This window comes from Haliotis cracherodii, unplaced genomic scaffold (assembly GCF_022045235.1).
Source record: "Haliotis cracherodii isolate W230 unplaced genomic scaffold, xgHalCrac1.p SCAF_3, whole genome shotgun sequence".
Classification (NCBI taxonomy): domain Eukaryota; kingdom Metazoa; phylum Mollusca; class Gastropoda; order Lepetellida; family Haliotidae; genus Haliotis; species Haliotis cracherodii.
The window spans coordinates 53,110,983-53,135,922 of NW_027266286.1; the positions used below are offsets into that span (position 1 = coordinate 53,110,983).

Here is a 24,940-nt window from a genome sequence, read left to right on the forward strand (position 1 = left end):
GACCTTATGATAGATTATAATAATCTGTTTATACAGTGCCAAGTTCCAGGTAGGCTGCTCACAGGTGTTTATATGTGGAAGGAAACAGGTGAGTCTTTAGTTCCTTGCAGAAAGTGTGGATATTGGATGCAGATTAGATTTTCATGGGAAGACCTCAATCAAGACAGCCTCATAACATCCAACAATTTCAGGATGGTGCAAGATCTGTTTAGCTGCCAATGAACAATGTAACCATGTCTCACAATAACCTAAGATACAAACTTTAAAAAGATAGTTCTCATGACCTTGACCTTTGATCTTCTCATCTCGTGTCAAAAGAATTCCCAAAGTCTGTTATCTTCTAATGTCAATAAACTTCACACCATATCCAAGTGAAAGTCAGAAACAACTACATTTACCTCAAAGGTGACCTTGACCTTTGGCATAAATGCAGTTGACGTGAGCTGGTAGGATTTGTTTAGAAATATATAATTATGTTTTAATGCCTGTAGAGGTAGGCAGGACTCAGATACAACTATGTTTTACAAAAAAACAACAACTGAATGCTGACCTTGACATTGTATGAATATTAAACAAGCCCTTCTGGAGAAGAGAAAGAAAACACAACATCACCTTGCTTGAGAAGTTCATCTTCTTCCTCTTCCTCTTCCTCAAATTCATTCAGATGAAGGTATGCATCTAAAGACTTGCTGAGACCGACCTTGGCCTTGAGCTTCTCCAGGGTCGTGGCCTTGTATGTGAGTTGGTTGAGAAGGTCAGCAGTCACCTTCTTGGCCTCCTCAAACTGGCTGGTCTTCGTCTTGATGGCCTTCTTCATCTTCTTGGCATCAGATCGGGTCTGGTCAAGTGTGGACAGCAGCTTCCTGTGACCGGAAAGAGGCCAAACCATTATCATACCATTGACAGTATAAAGGGATGAGAACAGTCACTTGCCAAGCAACTGGTTTGTTTCTCAACAATAGCAAAGGAAAATTTAATGTTTTCATACACATGCATATATATATTGGTTATTTGAAATCAAAACAAACAATCCAAAAGGCTCTGTAGCTCACCTGCTATGACTATGCAAATGTTTCAGTATTCATGCACAAATACATTGACATCATAAGCCCACAGTCAAAGTCTGATTCAATTTAAACTATATTCAAGTTGAAAATTATCTTTTGCAATGATATCTATAGTGACCACAGTTCAGCCTTTGGTTTGCTTATTTGTTTGTTGTTTCACACCACACTCTAAAATATTCCACCTATATGATGGTGGTCTGTAGATAATCAAGTCTGGACCAGACAATCCATTGATTAACATCATGAGCATTGATCTGAGCAATTTTGACACAATGACAGCCTGCCTGACCTTCCAATCCTGTTAGTCGCCACTTATGAAAAGCATGGGTACCTGAAGATTAATTCCAGCCTTCACCTTCAATGTGTCAGCTTTTGGTGCTTCATTTATGAGATGATAGCTGAATTTGTTTTCATAAATCGAATATTTTTTTCAGCTCTTCAGACAAGAAAATATATATTCAACTTCAGCCTCTTTAAATTTCGGCTGAATCCATTACAGCTTCCTGGAGAAGACATACAAAATGTGGAAAGTAGCCAGGCGAGATAAGTTAATAATATTTGATTAAAAATGAATAATTTGTAGCGACTACGACAATGTTGTCTGTCCCCAGTGATTCACAAGCAGCTACCACACAGCAACCTCCCACAGAGATGTACCAGCTATCCCCGAGACTCACTTGAGTTTCTCCACCACCTCTGTCCTGTCTGTGGCCTTGTGGGTGTAGAGGTAGTGGAAGCAATCCATGAACCGCCGGTATGTTGTGGGGCCCAAGAACACCTCATTCTTTGCAGGGACACTGGTGTCACGATGCTGCAGTCTGATGGCAAACAATATGAAGATGGACTTTTGTTAGTGAGGTATCTTTTCCGTCAATTCTTCAAGACATAAAAATGCTGCCACAAAAGGAGAAGTTCAAATTATCATTTTTCTTTTCAGAATATCCATCATGTCCAGTGAACAATTATTATTTGGATGTAAAACCTGAAGATAAGTTGTTCTTTCTGCAAAAACAAATTGGGATACTATGACATGCATCAACCAAGTCAGTGAGTCCGACCACCCGACCATCCGACCCCTAAGCGACTCTTACAACAAGCATGGGTTGTTGAAGACCCATTCTAACCCGGATCTCAACTCAAAACACACAAAGAAGCAGGCATTTGCTATCATGATAAGGATAGATAAGTTTCCAGACATGTGATAAAATGTCCACAACATTTTGTAGAAAACATGAGTTCACACTGCCAATCATGCAGTTTAATAGTATAGTTTCTGCAGTTTCAAACTATATTAAGAAGGCAAACATAAAAATGGAGAACACCATTAATCCTTTAGATTACAGTTTATTATTGACTAAACTTTTCTCATTAAAGAAAGTTTCCAAACATGCCTACTATACACTCTTGGGACCTTTGGTTAGTTGGAAAGCCAGACAGAAATGGGAATTTAATTTTGGTGAATTAAACTGGAAATCCATTTTTATAAAACCTTTCAAAATAACCAAAGATACAAAGCTTCGGTGGTTTCAGTTCAGGATAACTCATAGGATACTTACAACCAACTCTTTTCTATTTTATATCAAGAATGTTGACAGTGATCGATGTACTTTTTGCAGTGATGAAAGAGAGACGATCATCCATCTCTTGTGGGAGTGTGATATTGTACAGAATTTTTGGAAACAGTTTATGAGCTGGATAAATGACAAATGTGGACACATTCATAATCTAAATCTTTCAGCAGAATTTATTATTTTTGGCTTTAAAAAAAATCTTATAACTGATAAAGTGTTTGATTTTATCATCCTGTTCACAAAATACTTTATCTACAGATGTAGAGTTCAAAATATACCACTGACTTTACAGTTTTTAAAGAATGAACTCAAACTTCGCTATAAGATAGAGAAAAGACGTTTTTTGTCCACAAACAGAGGTTTGGAATTTAACAAAGACTGGATGATGTACCATAACCTTTTTGAATTTAGGATATGTATATGTATGTGTTCATGTGTATGTATGTGTGTGTATATATATGTATGTGTTCATGCCTATATTATGGTATGCCCATGTGTTAGTGTCTACATTTTCGTATCATTCAATTGGAACCACTGACTTGAGATTTGAGATCTCTCTTTGAGAATATAATGCATGTGTGTGTGTGTATGAGAGTGCTTGTGGCGTCCTTGTGTGAAAGCGTGTAAATGGTGTTTGTATGAGAAGTGTGAATGGCTGTTGTTTTTATGATAAAAAAAAGGGGGGACTCCATCATGTGATACATATATATTATGTATTAAATCATTTATTATCGCTAGTAATATCAATCTCACATTACAAATGATGTGCAAACAGTCAATGTATCAATATGCACTATATCATGTACAATGTATCCTGAACCCTGAATAAAAAAAGGTTTACAAAAAAAAATAAAAAAATGTCCACAACAGCTTAAGGGTTGTTTTAGAACAGCAAATCATAGATTACCCATGGAAACAGGAAGATGGTATAATATTGTAAGAGAGGAAAGAAAATGTACATTGCGTAAAAATTTTATATGTGATGAAATGCACTTTTTATTAGAATGTCCCAAACTCTCAGAAATTAGAAACAAGTTTGTGCCTCAATACTACTGTTTGTATCCTTCTGGCGTAAAATTCTCTCATTTGATGTCCATTACTTATAAGCCAATTCTATTAAAACTGGCGAGTTATATAAGATCATGTATGGAAATGTTCCACTGACATGTTTTCTCCTATTGTATCTAATTCCTGTGTTCAATTACATCTCTGTATCACTGCCCTGATTTACGAGAATAAACATCATTCACAAACATCATTCACATTCAGAAGGTTGTGTGTTGCCTGCAGTGACCTTCAATGACTGTTCCACTCACTTGATTCTCTCGTGCAGGATGGTTTTGGAGTAGGGCAGGTTGGGCACCTTGATGGTCGTCACCTTCAGCTGGTCCTTCTTCTTCTCTGTGACTTTCACAGTGTTGAGGCTGATCTCGGGACTCAGCTCTCCGGCCCACGGCATCTGCTTACAGTCTCGCAGTACAAAGCTGTGGATGTTGGCCAGGCAGGTGGTCACATTGTCGCTGGAGAGGAGGAATAAGTCATTTGCTAGAGTGTGAAGGATGTGGATGACAACATTATAGCTGCATCATTGTTGTAACAGCAGGAATAGGCTTCACACATTGTACTGAGTGAGTGAGTGAGTGAGTGAGTGAGTGAGTGAGTGAGTGAGTTGAGTTGAGTTTAACACTACTTGTAACAGTATTCCAGTTATATCATGTCTTGTCAGCTTAATGTGGGAGGAAAGCCCAAAGTGATGCAGGTCTTTGACATTTACCACTTCATTGAAACCAACGAGCATGGGTATGGTGCTGACAAACCTAGTTACATAATTGGGACGAACCGGGATTCGAACCCACAGTCATAGGTTTCTTGCGTGCCCAAGGGACGCAACTCTGCACAGTGAATAGCGTCCCCTTAGACGACTGGGCCACCCATGCCCCCCTTGATACAAGAAGCAGCATCAGCAGCAGACTTACCTCAGGTCCTCGAACTCTTCAGTCAGTCTGTGTTTGGTGATGAAGTAGTTAGCATCTCCCAGCAGGGACTCCTGCGGCCAGTCACACATCCAGTTGATCTGACAGCCACTCAGCAGACCAGGGTACTGGCTGAAACACACATGGAAGTCAGAGGTATTGAACAGCCCGTAAATATTCATGTCTCGTAGTGCTGGGACGAGTCCCAAATTTACTACCCGGGTACCCGACCCCCTAATACCTTCCTCTACCCGGGTACCCGACCCCCTAATACCTTAATACCTTCCTCTACCCGGGTACCCGACCCCCTATTACCTTCCTCTACCCAGGTATCAGCTATATGTCTGTACAAAATGTATGATTGGGACTACCCTGACCATACCCCAAGCAAAATGCCCTTAGATACACATACAGAACGATCTGGTCATGCATACACTGAATTTGCCTGAAGCTTTATCTTTATTCAAACATATGAAAGTCAGAAGGAATGTGTGCATAGTCAGAAAGAAATGCGAACATTAGTGACTTGCAGTGTAACCATGAAGTTCCAGATAAGTTCCATGTCATTAAACAATATATGACGGCGTGTCAGCTTAATGTGGGAGGAAAGCCCAAAGTGATGCGAATCGGGATTCGAACCCACAATCATAGGTTTCTGGCGTGCCCAAGGGACGCAACTCTGCACATTGAATTGCCGCGCCTTGATGACTGGGCCACCCGAGAACTCATCCTTCCTTACGATTGGGTGGTCAAAGTTCAAACAGGGTTCACCTCACTTGACCTCCTATGGAGGTGGCCACACATCTTCACACAGACATATCGAATCAGAGTAAAAGCTTTGATGTTAATGAGACTGGGCTCAACAACTGAACACATGTAAGTGCTGGTCCAGGGTTGTGCTACTCACTGTGATGCGTTCCTGATGAGGGGATGTCCTGGAGGCAGACAGATGATGATGTGGAGGTTGCTCTTCACCCTCGACACAAAGAACTTCATGGGGTCCACGGACATACTGGGGAACTCACGCTTCATGGCAGGGTGGATAGCCTGAGAGCAATACAAACCGGATGTGACTGATAGTTAAACTATTTTGGCTGAAGCCTTTATGTCTGGTTATACCAGGACTAAAAACAGGAACTGTGTGGACAAAGGCTTTATTGCTCTTGATGAAATAAAGCGTGATAATAATCTGTACTTGGGAACAACCACTGAACATTCCGGGGGGTGGCCTGGGATTTTTTTAAATTCTTTTTTAATTTTTCAGTGACATTTTTTTTCAATGAAAGGAGCAGAAGATCTACTTTTTTCAGAACATCCAACATGTCCTCGACAGTTCACTTATTTGTAACTAGGGGCCAAATTATTTTGAACACTATTTTCTGGAACATATTTATTTTCAAACAAATCAAAGACCCACCATGATATCAAAGGGTCAGTGCTACACTGAAGGGGCTAAGAAGGTGTGAGTGAAGCCTACCTGTAGTAGTCCATCCATTTCATCATTAGAGAAGAGGTGAGGGTACTCCCCACTGACCAGGAGACTGTTGATAGCGTCCAGGTACACTGGGTCAGCCAGGTCCCGCGACTGCAACACATCAACACAAGGCTAATAGTGGTAAAATAGTCAAAAACTTGTCAATGTTACATTAAATTGTAGATTTTATCCAGTGTGTGACCCATTTGTTTGGGTTCTGACCATGATGATGCTGTGTTGTGTTTGGGTGAATTGTTTTTTGAAGCTGGAAACTTTTGTTCAAGCATGTTTTCACATAGGATCGAAAAAGAAGGAGAAATGAATAGTGTGAGATAGGATAAGTTAAAACATTTGTATAATTTTGCCAATTTCATTACCAGTCCAAGGAATAAGATATCAAAGGAGTCAGTATGTTTGTCTTGGCGATAGGACTTATATTGATAGGACATTTTCAAACATGCTAAGTTTAAGCTGGTACCAAGGGGCTAAGTTATAACAAAACTATCCCACAATGGTCACAGAAGGAACTCAAGAACCGTTTCACAATACCATTTTCTATGTCTATCACTGTCATGTTTTCACATCCTGTTAAAAGATAAGAAAATCACAACTGAGCTCAACACAAGAGGCAGATCCAGAGTTTTAGAAACTTGGATTTCACTGGTTCAATACACGGAACAGGTCATGTCAGGTCTGAATAAAAAGGGTAGGGGACAGGAAAGCACCCTACTGTGGATCCAACACGGGTTCAGCACTAGTTTGTTTGTTTGTTTGTTGTTTAACCCCCGCACTCAGCAATATTCAAGCTATATTCAAGTTATATGATCCACGCAATGGGGATCGATGACATGCATCAACCAAGTCAGCGTGCCTGACCACCCGATCCCGTTAGTCGCCTGTTACGACAAGCATAGTCACCTGTTACGGCAAGCATGGGTTTCTGAAGACCTGTTCTACCCGGGATCTTCACGAATCTCAGCACTAGTACCCACTACTTACAGTAAACATCAGTGTGATGATCTTGCCCTCGGATCCACTGAGTCGGATGGCAGAGCGGAGACCATCAAAGAAGTTGCTCTGTTTGGCCGTGTCCACCTTGTGTATAGGGATGTCAGCTACATGCAGGGCAAGGCGACACAGTGTGGCCAGGTGAGAGCCAACAGCTCCGATCAGCAACAGATTCCCACTGAGCAGATCAACACAAGGCTCAATGAGTGAAATAAAGGGTCCAAAACAACCTGCTTCATCCGGTACCCGTCCACAAAGCAATCTCAGCGCAAAGAGGATCTTAACTCCCATACTTTTAATATAGGTTTACAATAGCCGCTAAGATCACTTTGGTGAACAGGGCCCTGGTTTTAAATAATGTTCAAAGTCCTTTTACATATTGTGTATGAGTAATACCAAATAAAATTTATTTGTTATCGAAGATGTTTGAGGTATTCAAAGTATCTACTCAAAATCAAAGATTCCATAACCAAGGAAATAGTGTTCACATCAGTACATGAAATGCATGTAGCATGTGCCAAACTTGTACCAATATTCCATGTCTACTGACCCATGACGGAAGCTGATGACTCGATGCATCCTGACAACGTGGGAGATGATGAAGTCAGACAGCATGATGTTGAGTCTGACATTGCCGAACTCCTCGTTGTAGCGGGTCAGATGGGTGTTGAGGCAACTGTGCAGGTCTCGCAGGTTCTCTATTGGTTGCAGCATTACCTGTGGTAAAAAAATAAAATAACTCCATGTCTAAAAAGGAGGCTGTATTTCAAGACAAGCTTGATCAAACAGTACTATCAGGAAAACTATCATGGGAAAACACTGCAACATTAAGACAGTAAGACAGATTCTGAGGCTGTGACACCTTGCAAACAAAAACTCTGCAGTCTTGAAAGATGATGCATCTATCAGCAGTAGAAACTAACAGTCTCAGTCCACTTGTCCTTATAAATGATAACAAATAGCAAAATCCTTAGAAACTGCAGATTTCTACTTGTCCTTATGATACCTTAACTATAGGGCAGTTTGGCAAGGATTGCAGAACTAGTGCAGTTTCTATTGCTGTCTCTATACTCACAGCAGAAGCCTCATCAGCACTCTGGTCTCACATTCGTCCTGAACTTGTCTCAAACTACAGCTCATTACTTATGCAAACATATCCAGGCATATCATTACAAAAGAACTGGAATCACACCAATTCTGTCCTTCAAACAAAGTGAAAACCTGACCCAGAAAGTAGACACATTTAAGATAAGATTGATAAAAAGGTTCTATCACTGAATATGAGTTTGAAAGTAAGCAAGGGGTCCTTGTCATAACCCAACTCAAGACTTTTCAATCTAAAACATTTTGGGGTCGCTATATCTGTATACTATAGGAGCAAACATTTAGGAATACCTTAATTTTGAACACTGCTGAATACGCAAGATGGTCAGATTCTAAACTATCCAGTTTGTGTTGTGTCTTAATCTTAGGGTCTTCTGCAGACTTACCTTAATCTGCTTTGTCCCGAGAGATGTGACCGGTCTCTGATACATCCGGGCATCAACTGGGAACGTCACAAAGTGTTCATGAAGTGGTCCTTCCAGCTTTGGCCAAGTCTGCGAACAGAACACAGCGTGGTAACATTCAATACATTCTACACACCATGGCACTGTTGTCACTCTATCCAGTACCATACTTTCCTGATCAACAACAGTCATGTTCTCACTACTCTCCTACCTCCTGAATAGACTTCTCCAGTGTGTCATCGAACCAGTTCTTGTCGGCTGTGCGACTGATGCGGTCCTTCATGATGCGCTGGATCTCGTGTCTCCATAGCGACACCACCATGCTCTCATCAGCCCTGCTCTCATCCGGCAGCCGCTTCAGACACTGAAGTGACAACATTGGTAAGTGATATCCACAAACAAATAATTCATATTTACAAATTGAATAGAGACTAATATCTGAAACTGGTCCAGTCTAACACAGCCATCATGTAAATTGTTGAAGAGGAGAATCAGATTGGTCTCTTCAACATGTCAGGTCAATAATAAAACCACTGGATTACTTAAATCAGCTTTCTCAAATTCATACTCCTTTGTAATGAAACAATAGACAGTGACTTCAGCTAGACTGGTCAAATATCTGTCGGTACTGGAAATTATAGACATGGTTGGGAAGGGAAGGAGAGGATGGAGAGGCGGATATGGGAAGGAGGGGAAGGAGGGAAGGATGGGTAGGGGGAAGGTAGCTGCAAGGATGAGAAAGAGTTAGGTATGGGGAGGAGGGAGAGGTGGATATGGGAAGGAGGGAGAGGTGGATATGGGAAGGAGGGAGAGGTGGATATGGAAAGGAGGGAGAGGTGGATATGGGAAGGAAGGAGAGGTGGATATGGAAAGGAGGGAGAGGTGGATATGGGAAGGAGGGAGAGGTGGATATGGGAAGGAGGGAGAGGCGGATATGGAAAGGAGGGAAAGGCGGATATGGAAAGAAGGGAGAGGCGAATATGGGAAGAAGGAAGAGGAAGGGTAGGGGGTATGTGTGTCAGTTATGGGGAGGATGAGGAAAAAGGGAAGAGGCAGGTATGTGAATTAATCATATAAAGGGAGGCCAGTGCTGGGAGAAAGTAGTGGATTAAATGTTTTGGCCTATGCTAGTGTGATTTTGTTCAAAAGAAGGTCATCAGATTATTCTACAATAGCCCATGTTGACAACATGTTGGTGTGATATCTATGTAAACTGTGTGTATAACCAGAAGGTGTAGCACAGCTTACTATTGCAAAGTGACATTTACCTGGAAGCACTTAGTGAGGTCCTTGAGGGTAAAGAGGTAGTGGTATCTGCCAGGCATTGGTGTAGGTCGCAACACACTTTGCAGTGAGGTCAGGAGGTCACATGAAGCATGGACAAGGCTGCTGTGAAGGTCAATTTCAAGGCCAGGGGCATCTTGATGAGTCATATTGGCCTGTAGAACACAAATGCATAAATATCCAAAAAAGATAAAGTAGATGTTACAAACATTCAAAACTTGCTTCTATGCAAGGGTTTCAGACACAAGCAGTTGGATTTCATTTCTACTGGGGCGCTACATTTCGAATAAAGACAGAACACCTACCTCCAATATGCCATTGACAACAGTCTTGAGGCTTTCCTCCATCGGTGCAGGAAGATTAAACACAGCAAAGTGTCTCTGTAAGGGCAAGGAAAATATTATATCATGGTTTTGTCAAAATATTGAAGATCTAAATGTAAAATACCAATCTGTCACTTCTGTTTAAACAAGCTATATGGGTGACGTGCTGTTTGGACATTGCATTAATAGTTGTGAAGCCGCTGTCTGTAACATGAAATGACAGTGAGTGAACATTATCTAATGCAGCAGTCAGCAATGTCCTAGTGTGGAAAATAATTAGGACTGGGCCAGGCAAACCATGCATTGACTGAAACTGAGAAAGCAGGTGCAATGATCAACGCTGTTTCCTCAGCATCATAATGATTAAAATACAAGCACATCACCATGGCCAATTTTTAAGCCCCCTTGTCTGTCTGAAGGAGTGTCCATTTCAAATTAGTAACTGAAGCATCAACAAATTTACTATGACGTATATGTGAAAACATGTCTAATCCTGGAAATCTTGTTTGAATGTGAAGTTGTCTGTTACCAGCAGTCTCTCTGAGATGGCCCTGTTGCCAACCCCGGGGTAGTCGCTGAGAGCCATGGCAGAGGTGACAGTCAGCCCCTCCACTGTCTTCCACTCAAACGGTTTCTGTAGTGTGCACAAGATGCGCTGGTCCAGCAGCTGTCGGAGGAGCTGGCACAGAGAAAACATCACAGTGGAAGCAACATTCAGGAACTACCACACTAATTTCAATCTTTACAGATGTTCAAATTCTGAATCAGAAAAATCCATATATTTTATCACATTTTTTAATCACACTATCAGTAAATGGTTAAGACATGCAAGTGAGTGAGTATTGTTTTTCTCCACAGATAGCAGTTTTCCAGCTGTATCAAGGTACCCTGCGAGCCTGATCAACCCTGGACTAGGCAAATTAGTGGTTGATAGCATGAGCAATGATCCACACAATCAGGGCGCGATGACACAATCAGTTAGGATCAATTAGCCATTGTTGATCTCAAGCCTAATTAGTGGGCTCTTAGACAAGCATACCTTCAAGGAACCCAAACACACCCATGCTTTCACCAAGGATCATTATTAAAGCAAATCTGCATGGTTTCTAACCAAGCTATGTCCAGCAGATCCTGGTCCCTAATGGACACAACTCTATCAGTACGTCATCTGTGGCCATAAGTGGCTATGGATTGTCAGCATGCTGTATCAGTGTATCAATACATCCCCAACTCAACTCTCACCTCATTACACCTCTGTACCCCATGTTCATCTGGCAGAGGTAAGTTGACGTCATCGATGAACACCTTCAGCTTCTTGTTCTCCTTGGCTCCATAGACAAATCCTACAAACACAGAAACACCGATTCTTTGGAATTTTTGTAAACGAGAAAAACAAACTCTAATGCACATGTTCTTTGAGTGTAAAATTGTAAAAGATGTCTGGAAAAACCTTGCAAAATGGATCAAAGACAAAACTGGAATAGAACTAGAATTTTCAAAATTGACAATTTTGCTAGGCTATCAACAAAAACGTAATGATGTTTTAAATCATATTACAACTGTAAGAAAGTAAAACATATTAAATTCAAACATTTCTGGCTCCATACCAAATTTCCAACACATCAAACAAGAAATAACCCATTCATATTACATCGACAGAAATACATCAATGTAAATACACACAGTTCATGAAAGTGTGGTCACTCTGTCACCATCTACTGTGTAAACCCACGAACTAACACAATCCAACAAAGATGTTTTGCCATCCTGACACTGGAATAGTTCCGTTTGTTATTATCCATAGATAGATATACTTTGTAACTTGTATGTATTTAAGATTGCATGTGATCTAAATTCTGTAAACTTATTTGTGTACTCCAAAAAGAAATAAAATAATAATAATAATAAAAAAGAAACACTGATATCACATCAATTTTCATTGAGGTTAACAGTAAAGAATGGAAACTATTTTCCAAATGAATTACAACACTGAAGACATTCAATCATCTTGTGATCTGCCAGCTGCTGACCTTGTCTGTGGTAGATGTTGGCCTCCACAAACTGCTGCAGCTGTTTGGCCGTAGATGCACCTGAGAACACGAGTCTCTTGCAGATGGACAGCTGTGCATCTGAAATACATAATGTAGATGTGTAGTTGTCAGGGTAATAGTTTCAAACTTTTCAAGAGTTATCTCCCTTTGAGGCTGAGATATTAATTGGGAATAAATTTAGGAGAAAGTTTTTAATATGATATCAATTATTCATCCACATCATGATGAGTGAAGTAATGAGGGACACCTTCTTTCATAGTCAGTAATATTACAATCATACCAAAAGGAAATGTCCTGCAAATGATCAGGGATTTAATAAACCAGTATAGTGGGTAGTGAGAACAAAAATTTTGGATGTCTTGATACACTCAAAAAGAGAACCATGTGAAAGCTGAATAAACTTCAAATGAAAATAAGTCCACCCCCAACCCCCCACCCCTCCTACCTGGTACAAAGAATGCTTATAACAAACCTTGAACATCTATAAATGAGTTGATGAGAGTTGTCTTCCCTGATCCATGAGGCCCCACCAGGAGGACATTCTGACCGGATGCTGCTGCGAACTCCATCAGGATGCGTGTGCGCATCTACAAGGGCAAGTTCATGATAAATGTCAAACTGTCTTACATTTAAATCATATCATTCCATTTCATACACACATTTATTCCAATCATCCTTTAACGATACCACATCTACATCAAAACAGACAGTGTAGCAGCGTAGCTGCACTCACCGTATCGACAGTGTCGACAAACATCTCCCCCAGCATATCCTGGTTGTCTGCATATGCAGACTCTGGAACTCTGAAATGTCAATGGTAGAGCATTTTACCATCTCAGAAAAACATCAATAAACTTCAAACAAAATATATGAACCAAACCAGGAAAACCAGTATGAAATGAACATACAAAACACAAGAAATACAGTGTTGGCATACAAAGTAATATCAGTTACAGAACACACATACCGTATTCGACATAATCAGCGCCCAGGGCACTCTCAAAATTAGAAATAGGGGGCTCTTATTAGAATATTATTATAGTGAAAAACAACAGGGTTAAAAGATCGAAATTTCGTGATTTATGCTGACAGCCTGAAATGTTTATATCCGACAGATGTATTTTTCCAGAATCTAATTTCCCACAATTAACACAAATAAATAAGTCTTGTGTACATTGATCAATCGGAAGGGGTGCTAATTGGGATTGTTCACTAGCCAATATATTAGCAAATATTGCCGTGGGTGCTTATTAGAGCGGGGCGCTTATTACGTCAAATACGGTATCCAAAGACAAAAAAAGTGGTATAACACTGACTCAGTGGTATTTTACTCACCTGGAATGCCATGGGTCCCACTCTCCTGACTCATCCACGTAGTAGTCGAACACACAGATGTCGCGGTCATCATCAGGCAGGCTGAACAAGGAAAATATATTAAATGCAGGGGAAACCAATATGGCAAAAGGCACATCTACACACATGGTGAATGTATGTACCACGTTTTCTAAAGTTATCTCTTATCGTTTCTGATATCTGCTCCCGAAACGAAATGTGACGGATGGACAGAGCCTGTTTCTATATCCCCGCCAACTTCAGGGGATAATTATGATATGTATTCATGCAATTAAAGATAGTACAAACTCCTTGTTCAAATGGTTTTGTCCAGATACATAAATGTAACATACGCTGTGGAGAGAGTCTTGAGAAGGTCACTAAAGGCCTTGCGGTCATGCTGGTCAAGCAGACCACCGTACGTCCAGATGAGACAAAACAGATAGAGTCGCTCAATGTGTAGTTCTCCCCCGATCTCGATGTTGTCTGCCAACATGGCTGACAGCAGGGCCAGGCACGTCTTGAACATTCCAACTTCACACAGTCGCACTTGAGGTCTAAATCAAGAAATGGATAGGTATAAACTCTCAAAGTCTCTAAAGATGTACATAAACATTCACTCAGAAGGTGGAATTGTGCATTATTCTGTTAACAAAGGAGCACTTTGCTGTGCCTGTATTTGAAACATGTAATTGTTGACAAGCATTAGATGTGAAACACGACACAGGAGTGATATGATCAGAAATTTGATGTTTATAATGACACTTTGTTCACAATAAGATCTTAAAACTCCTCTCCGGAGTACAAAATAATCTCAAGACACCACTCCAGGGTACAATTAGACTAACATCTAGTCTTTGAAATGAACATATCTTACAGAAAAAATAGTTGTTAAATTATCTTAATAAAAATATAATAAAAAGGAGCCCAGAGACTCTCTGCCAAACATTATAGACCTACATGGGCTGCATTTGATATACTTGTGTCAGGGTCTATATGACAGACTAGGTTCAAATTGGTATAAGTTTAATCTTAACACCAAAAAATCACTTTTTGAGTTGTTTCATTAATATCATCATAAGATATGTTTGTTTGTGGTTTAACGCTGCGCTCAGCAATATTCCAGCTATATGACAGCGGTCTGTAAATAATCGAGTGTGGACGAGGCAATCCAATGATTGACATCATGAACATCAATCCACACAATTAGGATACGATGACATATATCAACCAAGTCAGTGAGCCTGACCACCCGATCCCATTCATAGCCTCTTACGACAAGCATAGTCACCTTTTACAGTAAGCATGGGTTGCTGAAGACCTATTCTACCCCAGATCTTCACGGGTCTCAGACGACACGAATACATGATCAGAGTGAATAATAGACTTTAAACAACAGGCAGTGTCAGTCAGTAGACTTACTTGGCTTCATGCAGGACAAACTGGGAGATGGGGTCGAGAGACTTCTGGAAGGCTCGTTGCAGCACCTGGCATCACAATAAATGGCATTGATAAAGTTTCATCATCTCATGGTCTGATAACTTAGATCTTGTTACATTTGGAGATGACGTTATTGCAAAGTATTCAAATTCTCACTGTAATATTTCTCCTGTGCATCAGTGAGTAAGTGAATATTGCCTAACAATACATCAGCAATTTTACAGCTATTTGTGTGGACTCTTTATATGATAGAAACCTGTACAAACGTGTTAATTAGAAGTGTGTGAGTGAGTGAGTGAATGATGTGAGGTTGTACACTGACAGTATTAAGTATCATGCAACTGCAATCATTTGTCGACAGAGAGCCCAAAGTCGTGCAGATTGTAAATATTTATCACTTTCTCAAACCAAAAAGCACAGGCTATATACCCACATACACAGGATCATAATTTGAGCGAAAATGGGCTCCATACTCTAAACCAGTGTATCCTTTCCTCAAAGGTAGGTAACTCTCCCTAGTGAGGTGTGACAACTGGATGAGGTGAAAAGGGGTTTAACATCGCCTTCAAGATTATTGCACATAAACAGCGACATACTTTTTCTGGAATAATGCCAGTTTTATAGTGCTAGCCTAGTGAAATACCATGTCACTGTTTTAACATGGACATCTCACAAGACACAGTTCACTGACTCCGAGCCAACCAGTCCTTGTGTTATCCCCTTAATTCCGAGCGCCAAGCAGGGAAACAACAACTACCATCTTTTACCATCTTTTGGTCGGAACTGGCCAGGAATCAAACCTTCCGCTCTCTGGGCAGACACTCTATCCACTAGACCACAGAGGCGGTCAAGAGAACTGGACCCTTATATCATCTTTAGTAGTAAGTTAGCAATTGTTTTACAAGGGGTCACACTATGAGTTCAAAGCACAACATGAGTCAATGCTGGGTGAGAGGACTAATGGTCACCGACCAGTTATCGCCATTTTTTTCATGTTATTCTGTGTCAAAAGCTGAATGTACCACTAACTTTTATTTTTGTAAAACTATAGGCAAATGTGCTTATTTCTGTCTGCGGAATAAGATTCAGTTTATTTCAGTTTTAACGCTAGGGAATCAAAACAGTGGAAATTGAACTTTCCCATCGACTTACTGTACCAGTTATCGCCATCGTCTTAACAGCATACGCCACATGATCACGAGCACTGCTTCAGTTATACAAATTACATTTTTTAGCATCTCGCGTATCGTACTCAATTTTTTTGTTCATCAAAATGAATAAGAAATGCTATTATCGATTTGCTGTCTACAAACTGACTAAAACCAATATTCACCAAATTCGATCTTCAGATGCTTATCCTGAACACTATGTACTATGAATTTCGCAATATATACAGGCTATGCATTTTTGGAAATATAGCTCAAATAGGTTTCAGAATTGTATTTTGGGGAAGAAATGACAGACACTGAAAGCAATGACCAAACAGAAAGTGCATCATCGTGTTGTTTGATTCGTTTGTTTCACATGAATTAGTCATGTGACGTCACATCTTTTCTAAAGTTGTATTTGAGCAAGGTGATAATGGTGTTTTTTAAAAAGAATTCCTCAATAGTTCATCATGTTGGGGTAAATATTCCTTTCTTAAAAAAAAGATGAGAAAAAGTAAAACGAGATGCCATCATGTGCACGCTAAAATGGAGAGTTGGCGATAATTGGTCCTCGGCAATTTTGGTCGCTAGCCAGTAGTGCTAAAACACTGACATACAACATTACAACACCATGTGCTATATCCAGTGCATGGGGACACACCTTTACGATGTGTAGGGTAAGTTCATCTACCTGTTAACTAAAATGTAATGGCAGTGAAAAACACATTCCAAATAAAATTTGCAAAACCCCAGTTCTACAAAAACAGCTAGGCTTTTTCACACAGTTATATATTAAAAACTATCACACACAATTAAATAGCTGCAAATGCACACGTTTTGGAACTCAACTACATATGTATAAGACGTTAGGTTATTATGTACTGCCAATCCAGCTGAAACGCTCTTGCCATGAAACAATGCGGTCATGTACGAAGCTACAATATTATCACTCTGGCCGTCACATTACATCTAGAAAACAGGCAGCCACTACGGTGCTACATCAGCTCCTGTCTACCTCAGCACTCAATTGTTCATCTTTGTATCAGCATCTTAGATAAACCAGACTCAGCTACACTGAATTTGAAAAGTTTTCTTTTCTCTTTTTCAATAAATACCAAAACATTATAAAAATACAATTTCAAATGTCTTCATAAATAGCCATATGCATTGATAAATTGTTTCTATTAGAACAAACTAAAAGATAAAATCTTTACAACTTCTAGACATTTCTATAGGCAGTGGTCTACTGTGTTTACACAACATTTCGATGAGCTGTCCAGTTACCAATAAAATAACACTCAATATGTTTCAAAATAGTCAAATCACAATACAAATGTACAAACTTGCCATAGAAAATCAGAGAATAGAATTATGATTACTTCTATTAAATCAATTGTGTTTTCATAATGTTTCAGTATATTACACGAATATTACCAAAAACATCACTCCAAATCAATGTCATCCTGCTTCAAACAATTATAGGCAGTTTAGCAAGAAAGATAATCTGGAATTTCATACCCCATTCAACAGCATCTCAGTTTTATCACAGCCAAAAATATTGGGTATTTGGCCCTACAGTAGGCTACAGTAGGCTACCCAGCATCAAACAGTGTGAGCATGACCATCATGGTATGGTTCCACTCTTTACAGACCATGATAAGCTAGTTGCAGTAGATTTGCTCTGATTGTCAACCAGAGTGGACTCCACTGATGGTCAATAATACAAGCTCCCTTCCCAGTGTGTGACACCTTCGTTACACTCTCAGTAACATCGCTGCCACCAGTGTGGGCATGGCCAATACAAGAATCTTGAAATTTGCCTTCTAACCCCAAATGTAGTAACATTTATACTTTTGTTTATGTCTTTGGGAATGCCATAATAATTCATTTTGCAAAGTTTTATGACTGGCCATATTTTCAAGATGGATTTACCTTTTTGTTTGCATTATTATGGTTCGAGGTAGGTTTCTGGTGTGCCCAAGGGATGCAACTCTGCACAGCGAATTGCATCACCTTAGACGATTGGGCCACCCGTGCCCCCTGTCACTAACAGCAGGTCTAGTCATACCAATTGTCAACCAGAGTGGTCTCCCCTGATGGTCACCAATAGTGGGTCTAGTACTACAAAGCAGCCATTACAACAAAGTATCCTCCACAGCATAAATGCATGAGAACAAAAAATTTCAAATTCAGTGTAGTCTAGCAATTTTTGGCAAATAAAGTCCAACTTCTCCCTTTCTGTAAGTGCAATACGAGGTAAACACGCGCTGACTCTGATGGGCCACTATGTGTGTAGGAGCTACATCAGACATGGTTACCCCTGCGGGTGTTTTGTCAGTCGGCTCAACATCCTCATCTATCTGTATAAACAAGCCAAACCCTACAGTCAATACTGTGTAGCAGACTTGTACATCACATGTAAACATTGGCTAAAACAATCAACCAAACAATCAACATTTTGGTTCAACATAAATTAATTCAATAACATAAAACATCTTATTGAGAAATATAAGGAACAGTCACTCAAATAATAGAAACTGGAAACCTGAACTTAATTAGATTTAAGATAAATGTCTTAATTTTACGCTCACCTTATTCTGTAAAGAGCAAACATGAGAAATATGTGAATTGAATGTGATGAATAGACATACAATGTATAAGCAAATAAATTCAAATAGACTTGATTTAATTTTCAGCAAAGTTTATACTTAAGATGTCTGTTCTCAATGTCTTGGCATTTCAGTCATAAATGTAACAAGTCAGCTTTCTGATGGAGGCCTGTTGCTAGTGTTGAAGCTCATATGTGCTGAGTGAAAATAGCTGGTGAAGGAGTGCTTCCTTGTCGGTAGTGTGACACATGTGACTATGTGTGATGCCATGTGACATATGTGACAATGTGTGGTGCCATGTGAAATATGTGACAATGTGTGATGCCATGTGACAATGTGTGATGTCATGTGACAATGTGTGATGTCATGTGACGTATGTGACAATGTGTAGTGCCATGTGCCATATTTGACAATGTGTGGTGCCATGTGACATATGTGACAATGTGTAGTGCCATGTGACATATGTGACAATGTGTAGTGCCATGCGCCATGTGCCATATTTGACAATGTGTGGTGCCATGTGACACATGTGACAATGTGTGGTGCCATGTGACATATTTGACAATGTGTAGTGCCATGTGACATATTTGACAATGTGTGATGTCATGTGACATATGTGACAATGTGTGATGCCATGTGACATATGTGACAATGTGTGATGTCATGTGACATATGTGACAATGTGTGATGCCATGTGACATATGTGACAATGTGTGGTGCCATGTGACACATGTGACAATGTGTGGTGCCATGTGACACATGTGACAATGTGTGGTGCCATGTGACATATTTGACAATGTGTAGTGCCATGTGACATATTTGACAATGTGTGATGTCATGTGACATATGTGACAATGTGTGATGCCATGTGACATATGTGACAATGTGTGATGTCATGTGACATATGTGACAATGTGTGATGCCATGTGACATATGTGACAATGTGTGGTGCCATGTGACACATGTGACAATGTGTGGTGCCATGTGACACATGTGACAATGTGTGGTGCCATGTGACATATGTGACAATGTGTGGTGCCATGTGACACATGTGACAATGTGTGGTGCCATGTGACACATGTGACAATGTGTAGTGCCATGTGACATATTTGACAATGTGTGGTGCCATGTGACACATGTTACAATGTGTGATGTCATGTGACGTATGTGACAATGTGTAGTGCCATGTGCCATATTTGACAATGTGTAGTGCCATGTGACACATGTGACAATGTGTGGTGCCATGTGACATATGTGACAATGCAGCAAGTCAAAGACACAGATGGTGCCATGTGTGCAGCTACATACATACCATTAAGTCCCTGATGTATGATGCAGATTATAAGGAAGGAATGCCATATATACGGGTAGAATTTGGATACCAGTTAATACTGTAACTATATTGGTAGATTTTAGGTAGCAGTAAATATCATAACTATATTGGTAGACTTTAAATAGTATTCAATACTGTAACTAAACTGAAATACTTCAATAGTACATCAATACTGTAGCTATCCTGATAGACCTTGCACACTATTGAATACTGTAACTAAACTGAAATACCTAAAAAGAAAGTAAATACTGTAACTTTACTGGTAGAGTTGGATAGAAAGAAAATACCACAACAGCGGACTTCAGTAGTAATTGACTTCATCACACTACAGGAAGATCTTGATGACGAAATCTCAACTCTAATGATACAGATAAACTTCAAATGCCTTATAATGTCTAACCAACCCCATGGTTTTCATTTTAGTGTCTCCTGACAACAATCAGACCTGTTTCATGCTGGTAAATGATCCACAATATATATGGTATACATACCCTTATGGCAGAGTTATACATGTTGAAGTTCATTCACAAGATTAGTGGAATGAAATTAGTTTGGTAGATTGAAAACCCAAACATGCCTGTTAATATTTCATGTAGCTGTTTCTGTCACAATGTTACTTAATTCATACAGTCAGTAAAACAGTGCATGATGAGACAGCGTTTCCCACCTGCTAAATTATGTACACCGGATGATGAACGACATCAACTTACATGAACCTCCTGCTGGGTCCTGCTCTCCAGCCACGCCTTGGCGATGGGCTTCCAGCCAACAACATCCCGGTCCAGATACAAGATGCCCTACACAGGAGAGAACAGCATGTAACACATCTCAACACTGCGGCTCTTGCAGTTGCATATTTTATAAGGGACCCTGCCAGAGCAATTTTTTTTCACTGATAATACTGAATTCAGTCAGTAATATTCCATCATTGTTAAACACAGTGTCTAGGACAGGTAAACCAGTTGTAATCATCAGTGTCAGTTAACGTTATCAGGATCGATGACACACGACCATAAATTGTAACCACACAATCCTCATCATAGTTGACTCTTTCACAAATAGCATGGATGCTGGAGACATCCTCAATCCTGGAATGGTCACAGATGCTGAACCATATGTTAAAGCAAATACCGTATTTGACGTAATAAGCATTCCGCTCTAATAAGTGCCCATGGCAATATTTGCTAATATTTTGGCTAGTGAACAATCCCAATTAGCCCCCCTTACGATTGATCAATGTACACAAGACTTATTTATTCACGTATAATACGAGCTCGTGTGTTATATGCACCCTTAATTATGGGCAATCAAATTCTGGAAAAATATATCTGTCATATATAAACATTGCAGGCTGTCAGCATAAACCATGAAATTTATCTTTCAACTCTGTTGTTTTCACCAAAATAATATTCTAATAAGAGCCGCCTATTTCATATTTTGAGAGCGCCCTGGGCACTTATCACGTCGAATACGGTACAGGTTTAATGACAGTGCTTTGCAAACAGTGTTTAAATATTAGCCATAACCATAACTGTTCATTCACACCAACTGTCTGCGGAACATGAATCATATAATGTAAACAATCATGACCGTAATCTGAAAATACATACAAGATGGTGATCTCGACTCTTATTTACACAAAAATAAATTGAGAACTTCTACTCACAGATCTGGCAACGGTGGCTGGAGAGGCAATGTTGAGGTCATCTGTCTCAAACAGAAGGATGACATTTTCAGACAGGAACAACTTGTCTCCATTCTTCAGATGCAGCACCTGTGAAGAAAAAGCAGACAAATACTGAAGTGTCATCAGGCAACACAACTTTACAACATAACACAGATGCCAAAAACTTCCTCAGCTGGGTTCTATGTCTCCTTGAGCAATCCAGCAGCAGCCCCATTGAAGGGAGCATCACTGGTTAGAGAATACTTACACCAGCAGGGATCTATCTAGACCTGCTCAGAGGCCAAGTCTGCAGCAAATGTCATAGCAAATTCCCTAATTGGACTTAAAAACATTTCTCAATTTGATCCAAACTCATGGGTGTTTTTCTACCCTGAAATGGCTGCATCCAACATCAGAAGGTACTGACCCTGTCGCCGGAGAGGATGCTGTTAAAGTTGTCGGCCCAGCCAGCGTTGAGTGGTCCATCCAGACAGAGCCATGTGGTACTGATGTTCTGGAGTCAATCATACACAGAACATCAATATAATCATCTTATGCAATTTTGGAAAAATTGTCACAATTACTCATGTTCTTGCGCATGCCTCTTATTTGAATGTTAAACTCGGTCAGAATATATAAAAAATATAAATATAAAAAGCAGAAACATAAATAAAGACTTGAAATTGATTATTCAAATTAAACAATTATCATTACCCTGAGAAAAACAAACAAGAAATTCTCAAGCAATTGATGAGGCAGGCACCCACACCCATTTTGTTTTTAGCAGGAAAAGGGGTGCTGCTCAGGTGACCAAACTAACACAAGAAACTACTAGTTCCATGCAGGCTATTGACAACTTGCCCAAGAGTAACTGCCAGAAACTCCTTTCAATCTCTTACTCGTGTACCAAAACAAATTTTTCTTACAAAATACAAAAGTGCCTCCTACCCTATTGGCCTTCCTGCAGGCTGTGGTGAAGATTCCGTCCACCCAGTCATGGTTCTGGTTGAGGGAGCCGAACATGATAGAGCCGTCATCCACCACCAGAGGGTTGATACGCAGCAGCTTGTGTATGGTGTCTCCAGGAGCAGAACTCTTGCTGGTGTGGGAGCTCCGAGACATGCCTCGCGGTGCCACACACAAAGCATCCACCAGGGTCTGGATGCAGGTGGACTTGCCACTGCCTGGGGGACCTGCTACAATGATACCTGGAAACACAAGGAGGAGGACATCATGTGACATGTGTCCTCACTCTCACACCCTGCGGTCATAGGTTTCACCCCCCAAAACATAGGGTCAATGGTCAAAATAAAACTAAAATTAAAATCTCAAGAAACTTTATATCAAAAGTGGCCTAAATTCATCTCTGCGGTAAGAACAATACAATACAAGACAGTTTTTACAGCTATAAAGCAGTAAGAAATGATAACAATTATTACACAACTATCTTCTTTCATACCATTTCATATGCCTTGAAGATGCTCGTAAAACTATCGATGTTTTTGAGAGAGAAAAACAAACAGAGGTGGACAAGGATTTCTAGAAAGGGGGCAGCCAATTACACCCAAGTCCTGAAGCAATTTGGCTCAGGGTGCTGTTACCAAGGTTTTGGTAAAAATGGGGGTGAACACACCTTCCATCCCTCCTCTGGACCATCCTCATAATCTTAAATATATTCCACATTTGAGAAATTAGGTTGAGCTATTACCTGGGTAGGCCTGTGAGAGGCTGTAGAGCTGGGTGCACTTGTTGATCCAGGGTTTGTGAGCAATGAGGCCAGCATCCATTGCCTTGTTGTCCAGAGCAGACTCTATGTCAATCCCACGAGACCTGGCCGAGCCGATGGTCTGACCGAGAGGAGCATCGGGGAGACCCGCGAAACAGTCCTTCACAATGGTTTTAAACAATGCCATGTTCTGAAACACAGAGGATACAAACTCACTGTCGACTATTATAATCACCATTGTATAAAAATGTACAGTGTATTGAAGTCTTGTTTTATTGTATTGTTGGCTGTAAACTGTAAATTATAATTGGTTGGCCATGAATTCACCTTTCAGCTCAGACGTAATCAGGCTGACACATCATGGTTGGTACTTATCAGGGGTCGAGACTCATCTCTCATATTACTTACTTATCCTCATCATAATATGATAATATTTCTACATAACTCTTAATTTTCAGTTATATCTGTTAATAATCCGATATATTAACCATCATGTATTTTTTTATTTGCTGTTTAATGCCACACTCAGAAATATTACAGCTACATGATGGTAGCCTGTAAATAATCAAGTCTGGATCAGACAATCCAGTGATAGATGTGATGAGTGATCTACACAATTGGGACACAATGATATGCCTCAACCAAGTCAGAGAGTCTGACACCCTCATCCTATTTGTTGCCTCTTACAACAAGCATGGGTTGCTAAAGATCAATTCTGACCTGGATCTTCATTGGAATAAGCATTATGTATTTTGTTCAGGATTAAAGGGTTAGTTTCAAATGAGGCTGATGATGTTCTGATTGTCTAAAACAATCAATAGATGGTCAGAACAGACAACTATAAGCATGACCTTCAAGCTCGAAAAAAATATTTGTCACATCTGAATAGTATTGATCATATAAGAAACAAACTGAAGTATTAGCTAATAATAATCAATGCTTGATCACAACCAATCATCTCTCATCTCAATCAATCTCCTTTACCAAGTAAATGAGTAAACTTTTCAAAAAAGATTTATGGAGTTTGTAACTTCAAAAAATTGCTACACATCAAGCTGTGCCAAAAACATTTGAGTCCATTGGCCAGAACCTGTCACTTGCCATCATTTTCAGTAGATCATGGTGTCAATGTATAGTCATTTATAAGCAAGATTTACTAGAGTGAAAGAAGTGACAGAGGGTTAGACAATACCTCTGCAGTAAGCCTGGGTCCAATGATCTCCTCCAGGGTCTGACACACCATGCTGTGCTCCTGTTTGCCGGCCGACGTCATGGGGTTGGGCGTTCCCCCCTTCCTTGGGCCCAGCCCACCAGCCATCTTAGCCGGATTTGCAGATACTGAAATAACACAGGCTGTGTTAGGACTGGATCAATCTAATACAGACCACTTGAGTCACATAGCTTCACTAGAGATGCTAGTTCAATCT

At 40.1% G+C, this 24,940-nt stretch overlaps 1 protein-coding gene across 1 annotated transcript in view; it reads right to left on the bottom strand.

The window, feature by feature from the left end:
• LOC139473769 (uncharacterized) overlaps positions 1–24,940 on the bottom strand; it is a 109,441-nt gene that overhangs the window by 33,675 nt on the left and 50,826 nt on the right. The window contains exons 41-66 of the mRNA XM_071256521.1: positions 24,706–24,851; positions 23,496–23,703; positions 22,736–22,995; positions 22,215–22,301; positions 21,788–21,895; positions 20,832–20,918; positions 15,014–15,078; positions 13,945–14,148; positions 13,595–13,675; positions 12,993–13,062; positions 12,732–12,846; positions 12,239–12,337; positions 11,451–11,551; positions 10,738–10,887; positions 10,191–10,265; positions 9,870–10,040; positions 8,813–8,965; positions 8,584–8,691; positions 7,644–7,810; positions 7,085–7,271; positions 6,089–6,196; positions 5,519–5,658; positions 4,615–4,743; positions 3,955–4,158; positions 1,745–1,885; positions 613–863 (exon numbers count right to left, since the gene is read on the bottom strand). Coding sequence (XP_071112622.1) covers positions 613–863; positions 1,745–1,885; positions 3,955–4,158; positions 4,615–4,743; positions 5,519–5,658; positions 6,089–6,196; positions 7,085–7,271; positions 7,644–7,810; positions 8,584–8,691; positions 8,813–8,965; positions 9,870–10,040; positions 10,191–10,265; positions 10,738–10,887; positions 11,451–11,551; positions 12,239–12,337; positions 12,732–12,846; positions 12,993–13,062; positions 13,595–13,675; positions 13,945–14,148; positions 15,014–15,078; positions 20,832–20,918; positions 21,788–21,895; positions 22,215–22,301; positions 22,736–22,995; positions 23,496–23,703; positions 24,706–24,851 — 3,615 coding nt within the window. The remainder of the gene's footprint in view (positions 1–612; positions 864–1,744; positions 1,886–3,954; positions 4,159–4,614; positions 4,744–5,518; positions 5,659–6,088; positions 6,197–7,084; positions 7,272–7,643; positions 7,811–8,583; positions 8,692–8,812; positions 8,966–9,869; positions 10,041–10,190; positions 10,266–10,737; positions 10,888–11,450; positions 11,552–12,238; positions 12,338–12,731; positions 12,847–12,992; positions 13,063–13,594; positions 13,676–13,944; positions 14,149–15,013; positions 15,079–20,831; positions 20,919–21,787; positions 21,896–22,214; positions 22,302–22,735; positions 22,996–23,495; positions 23,704–24,705; positions 24,852–24,940) is intronic.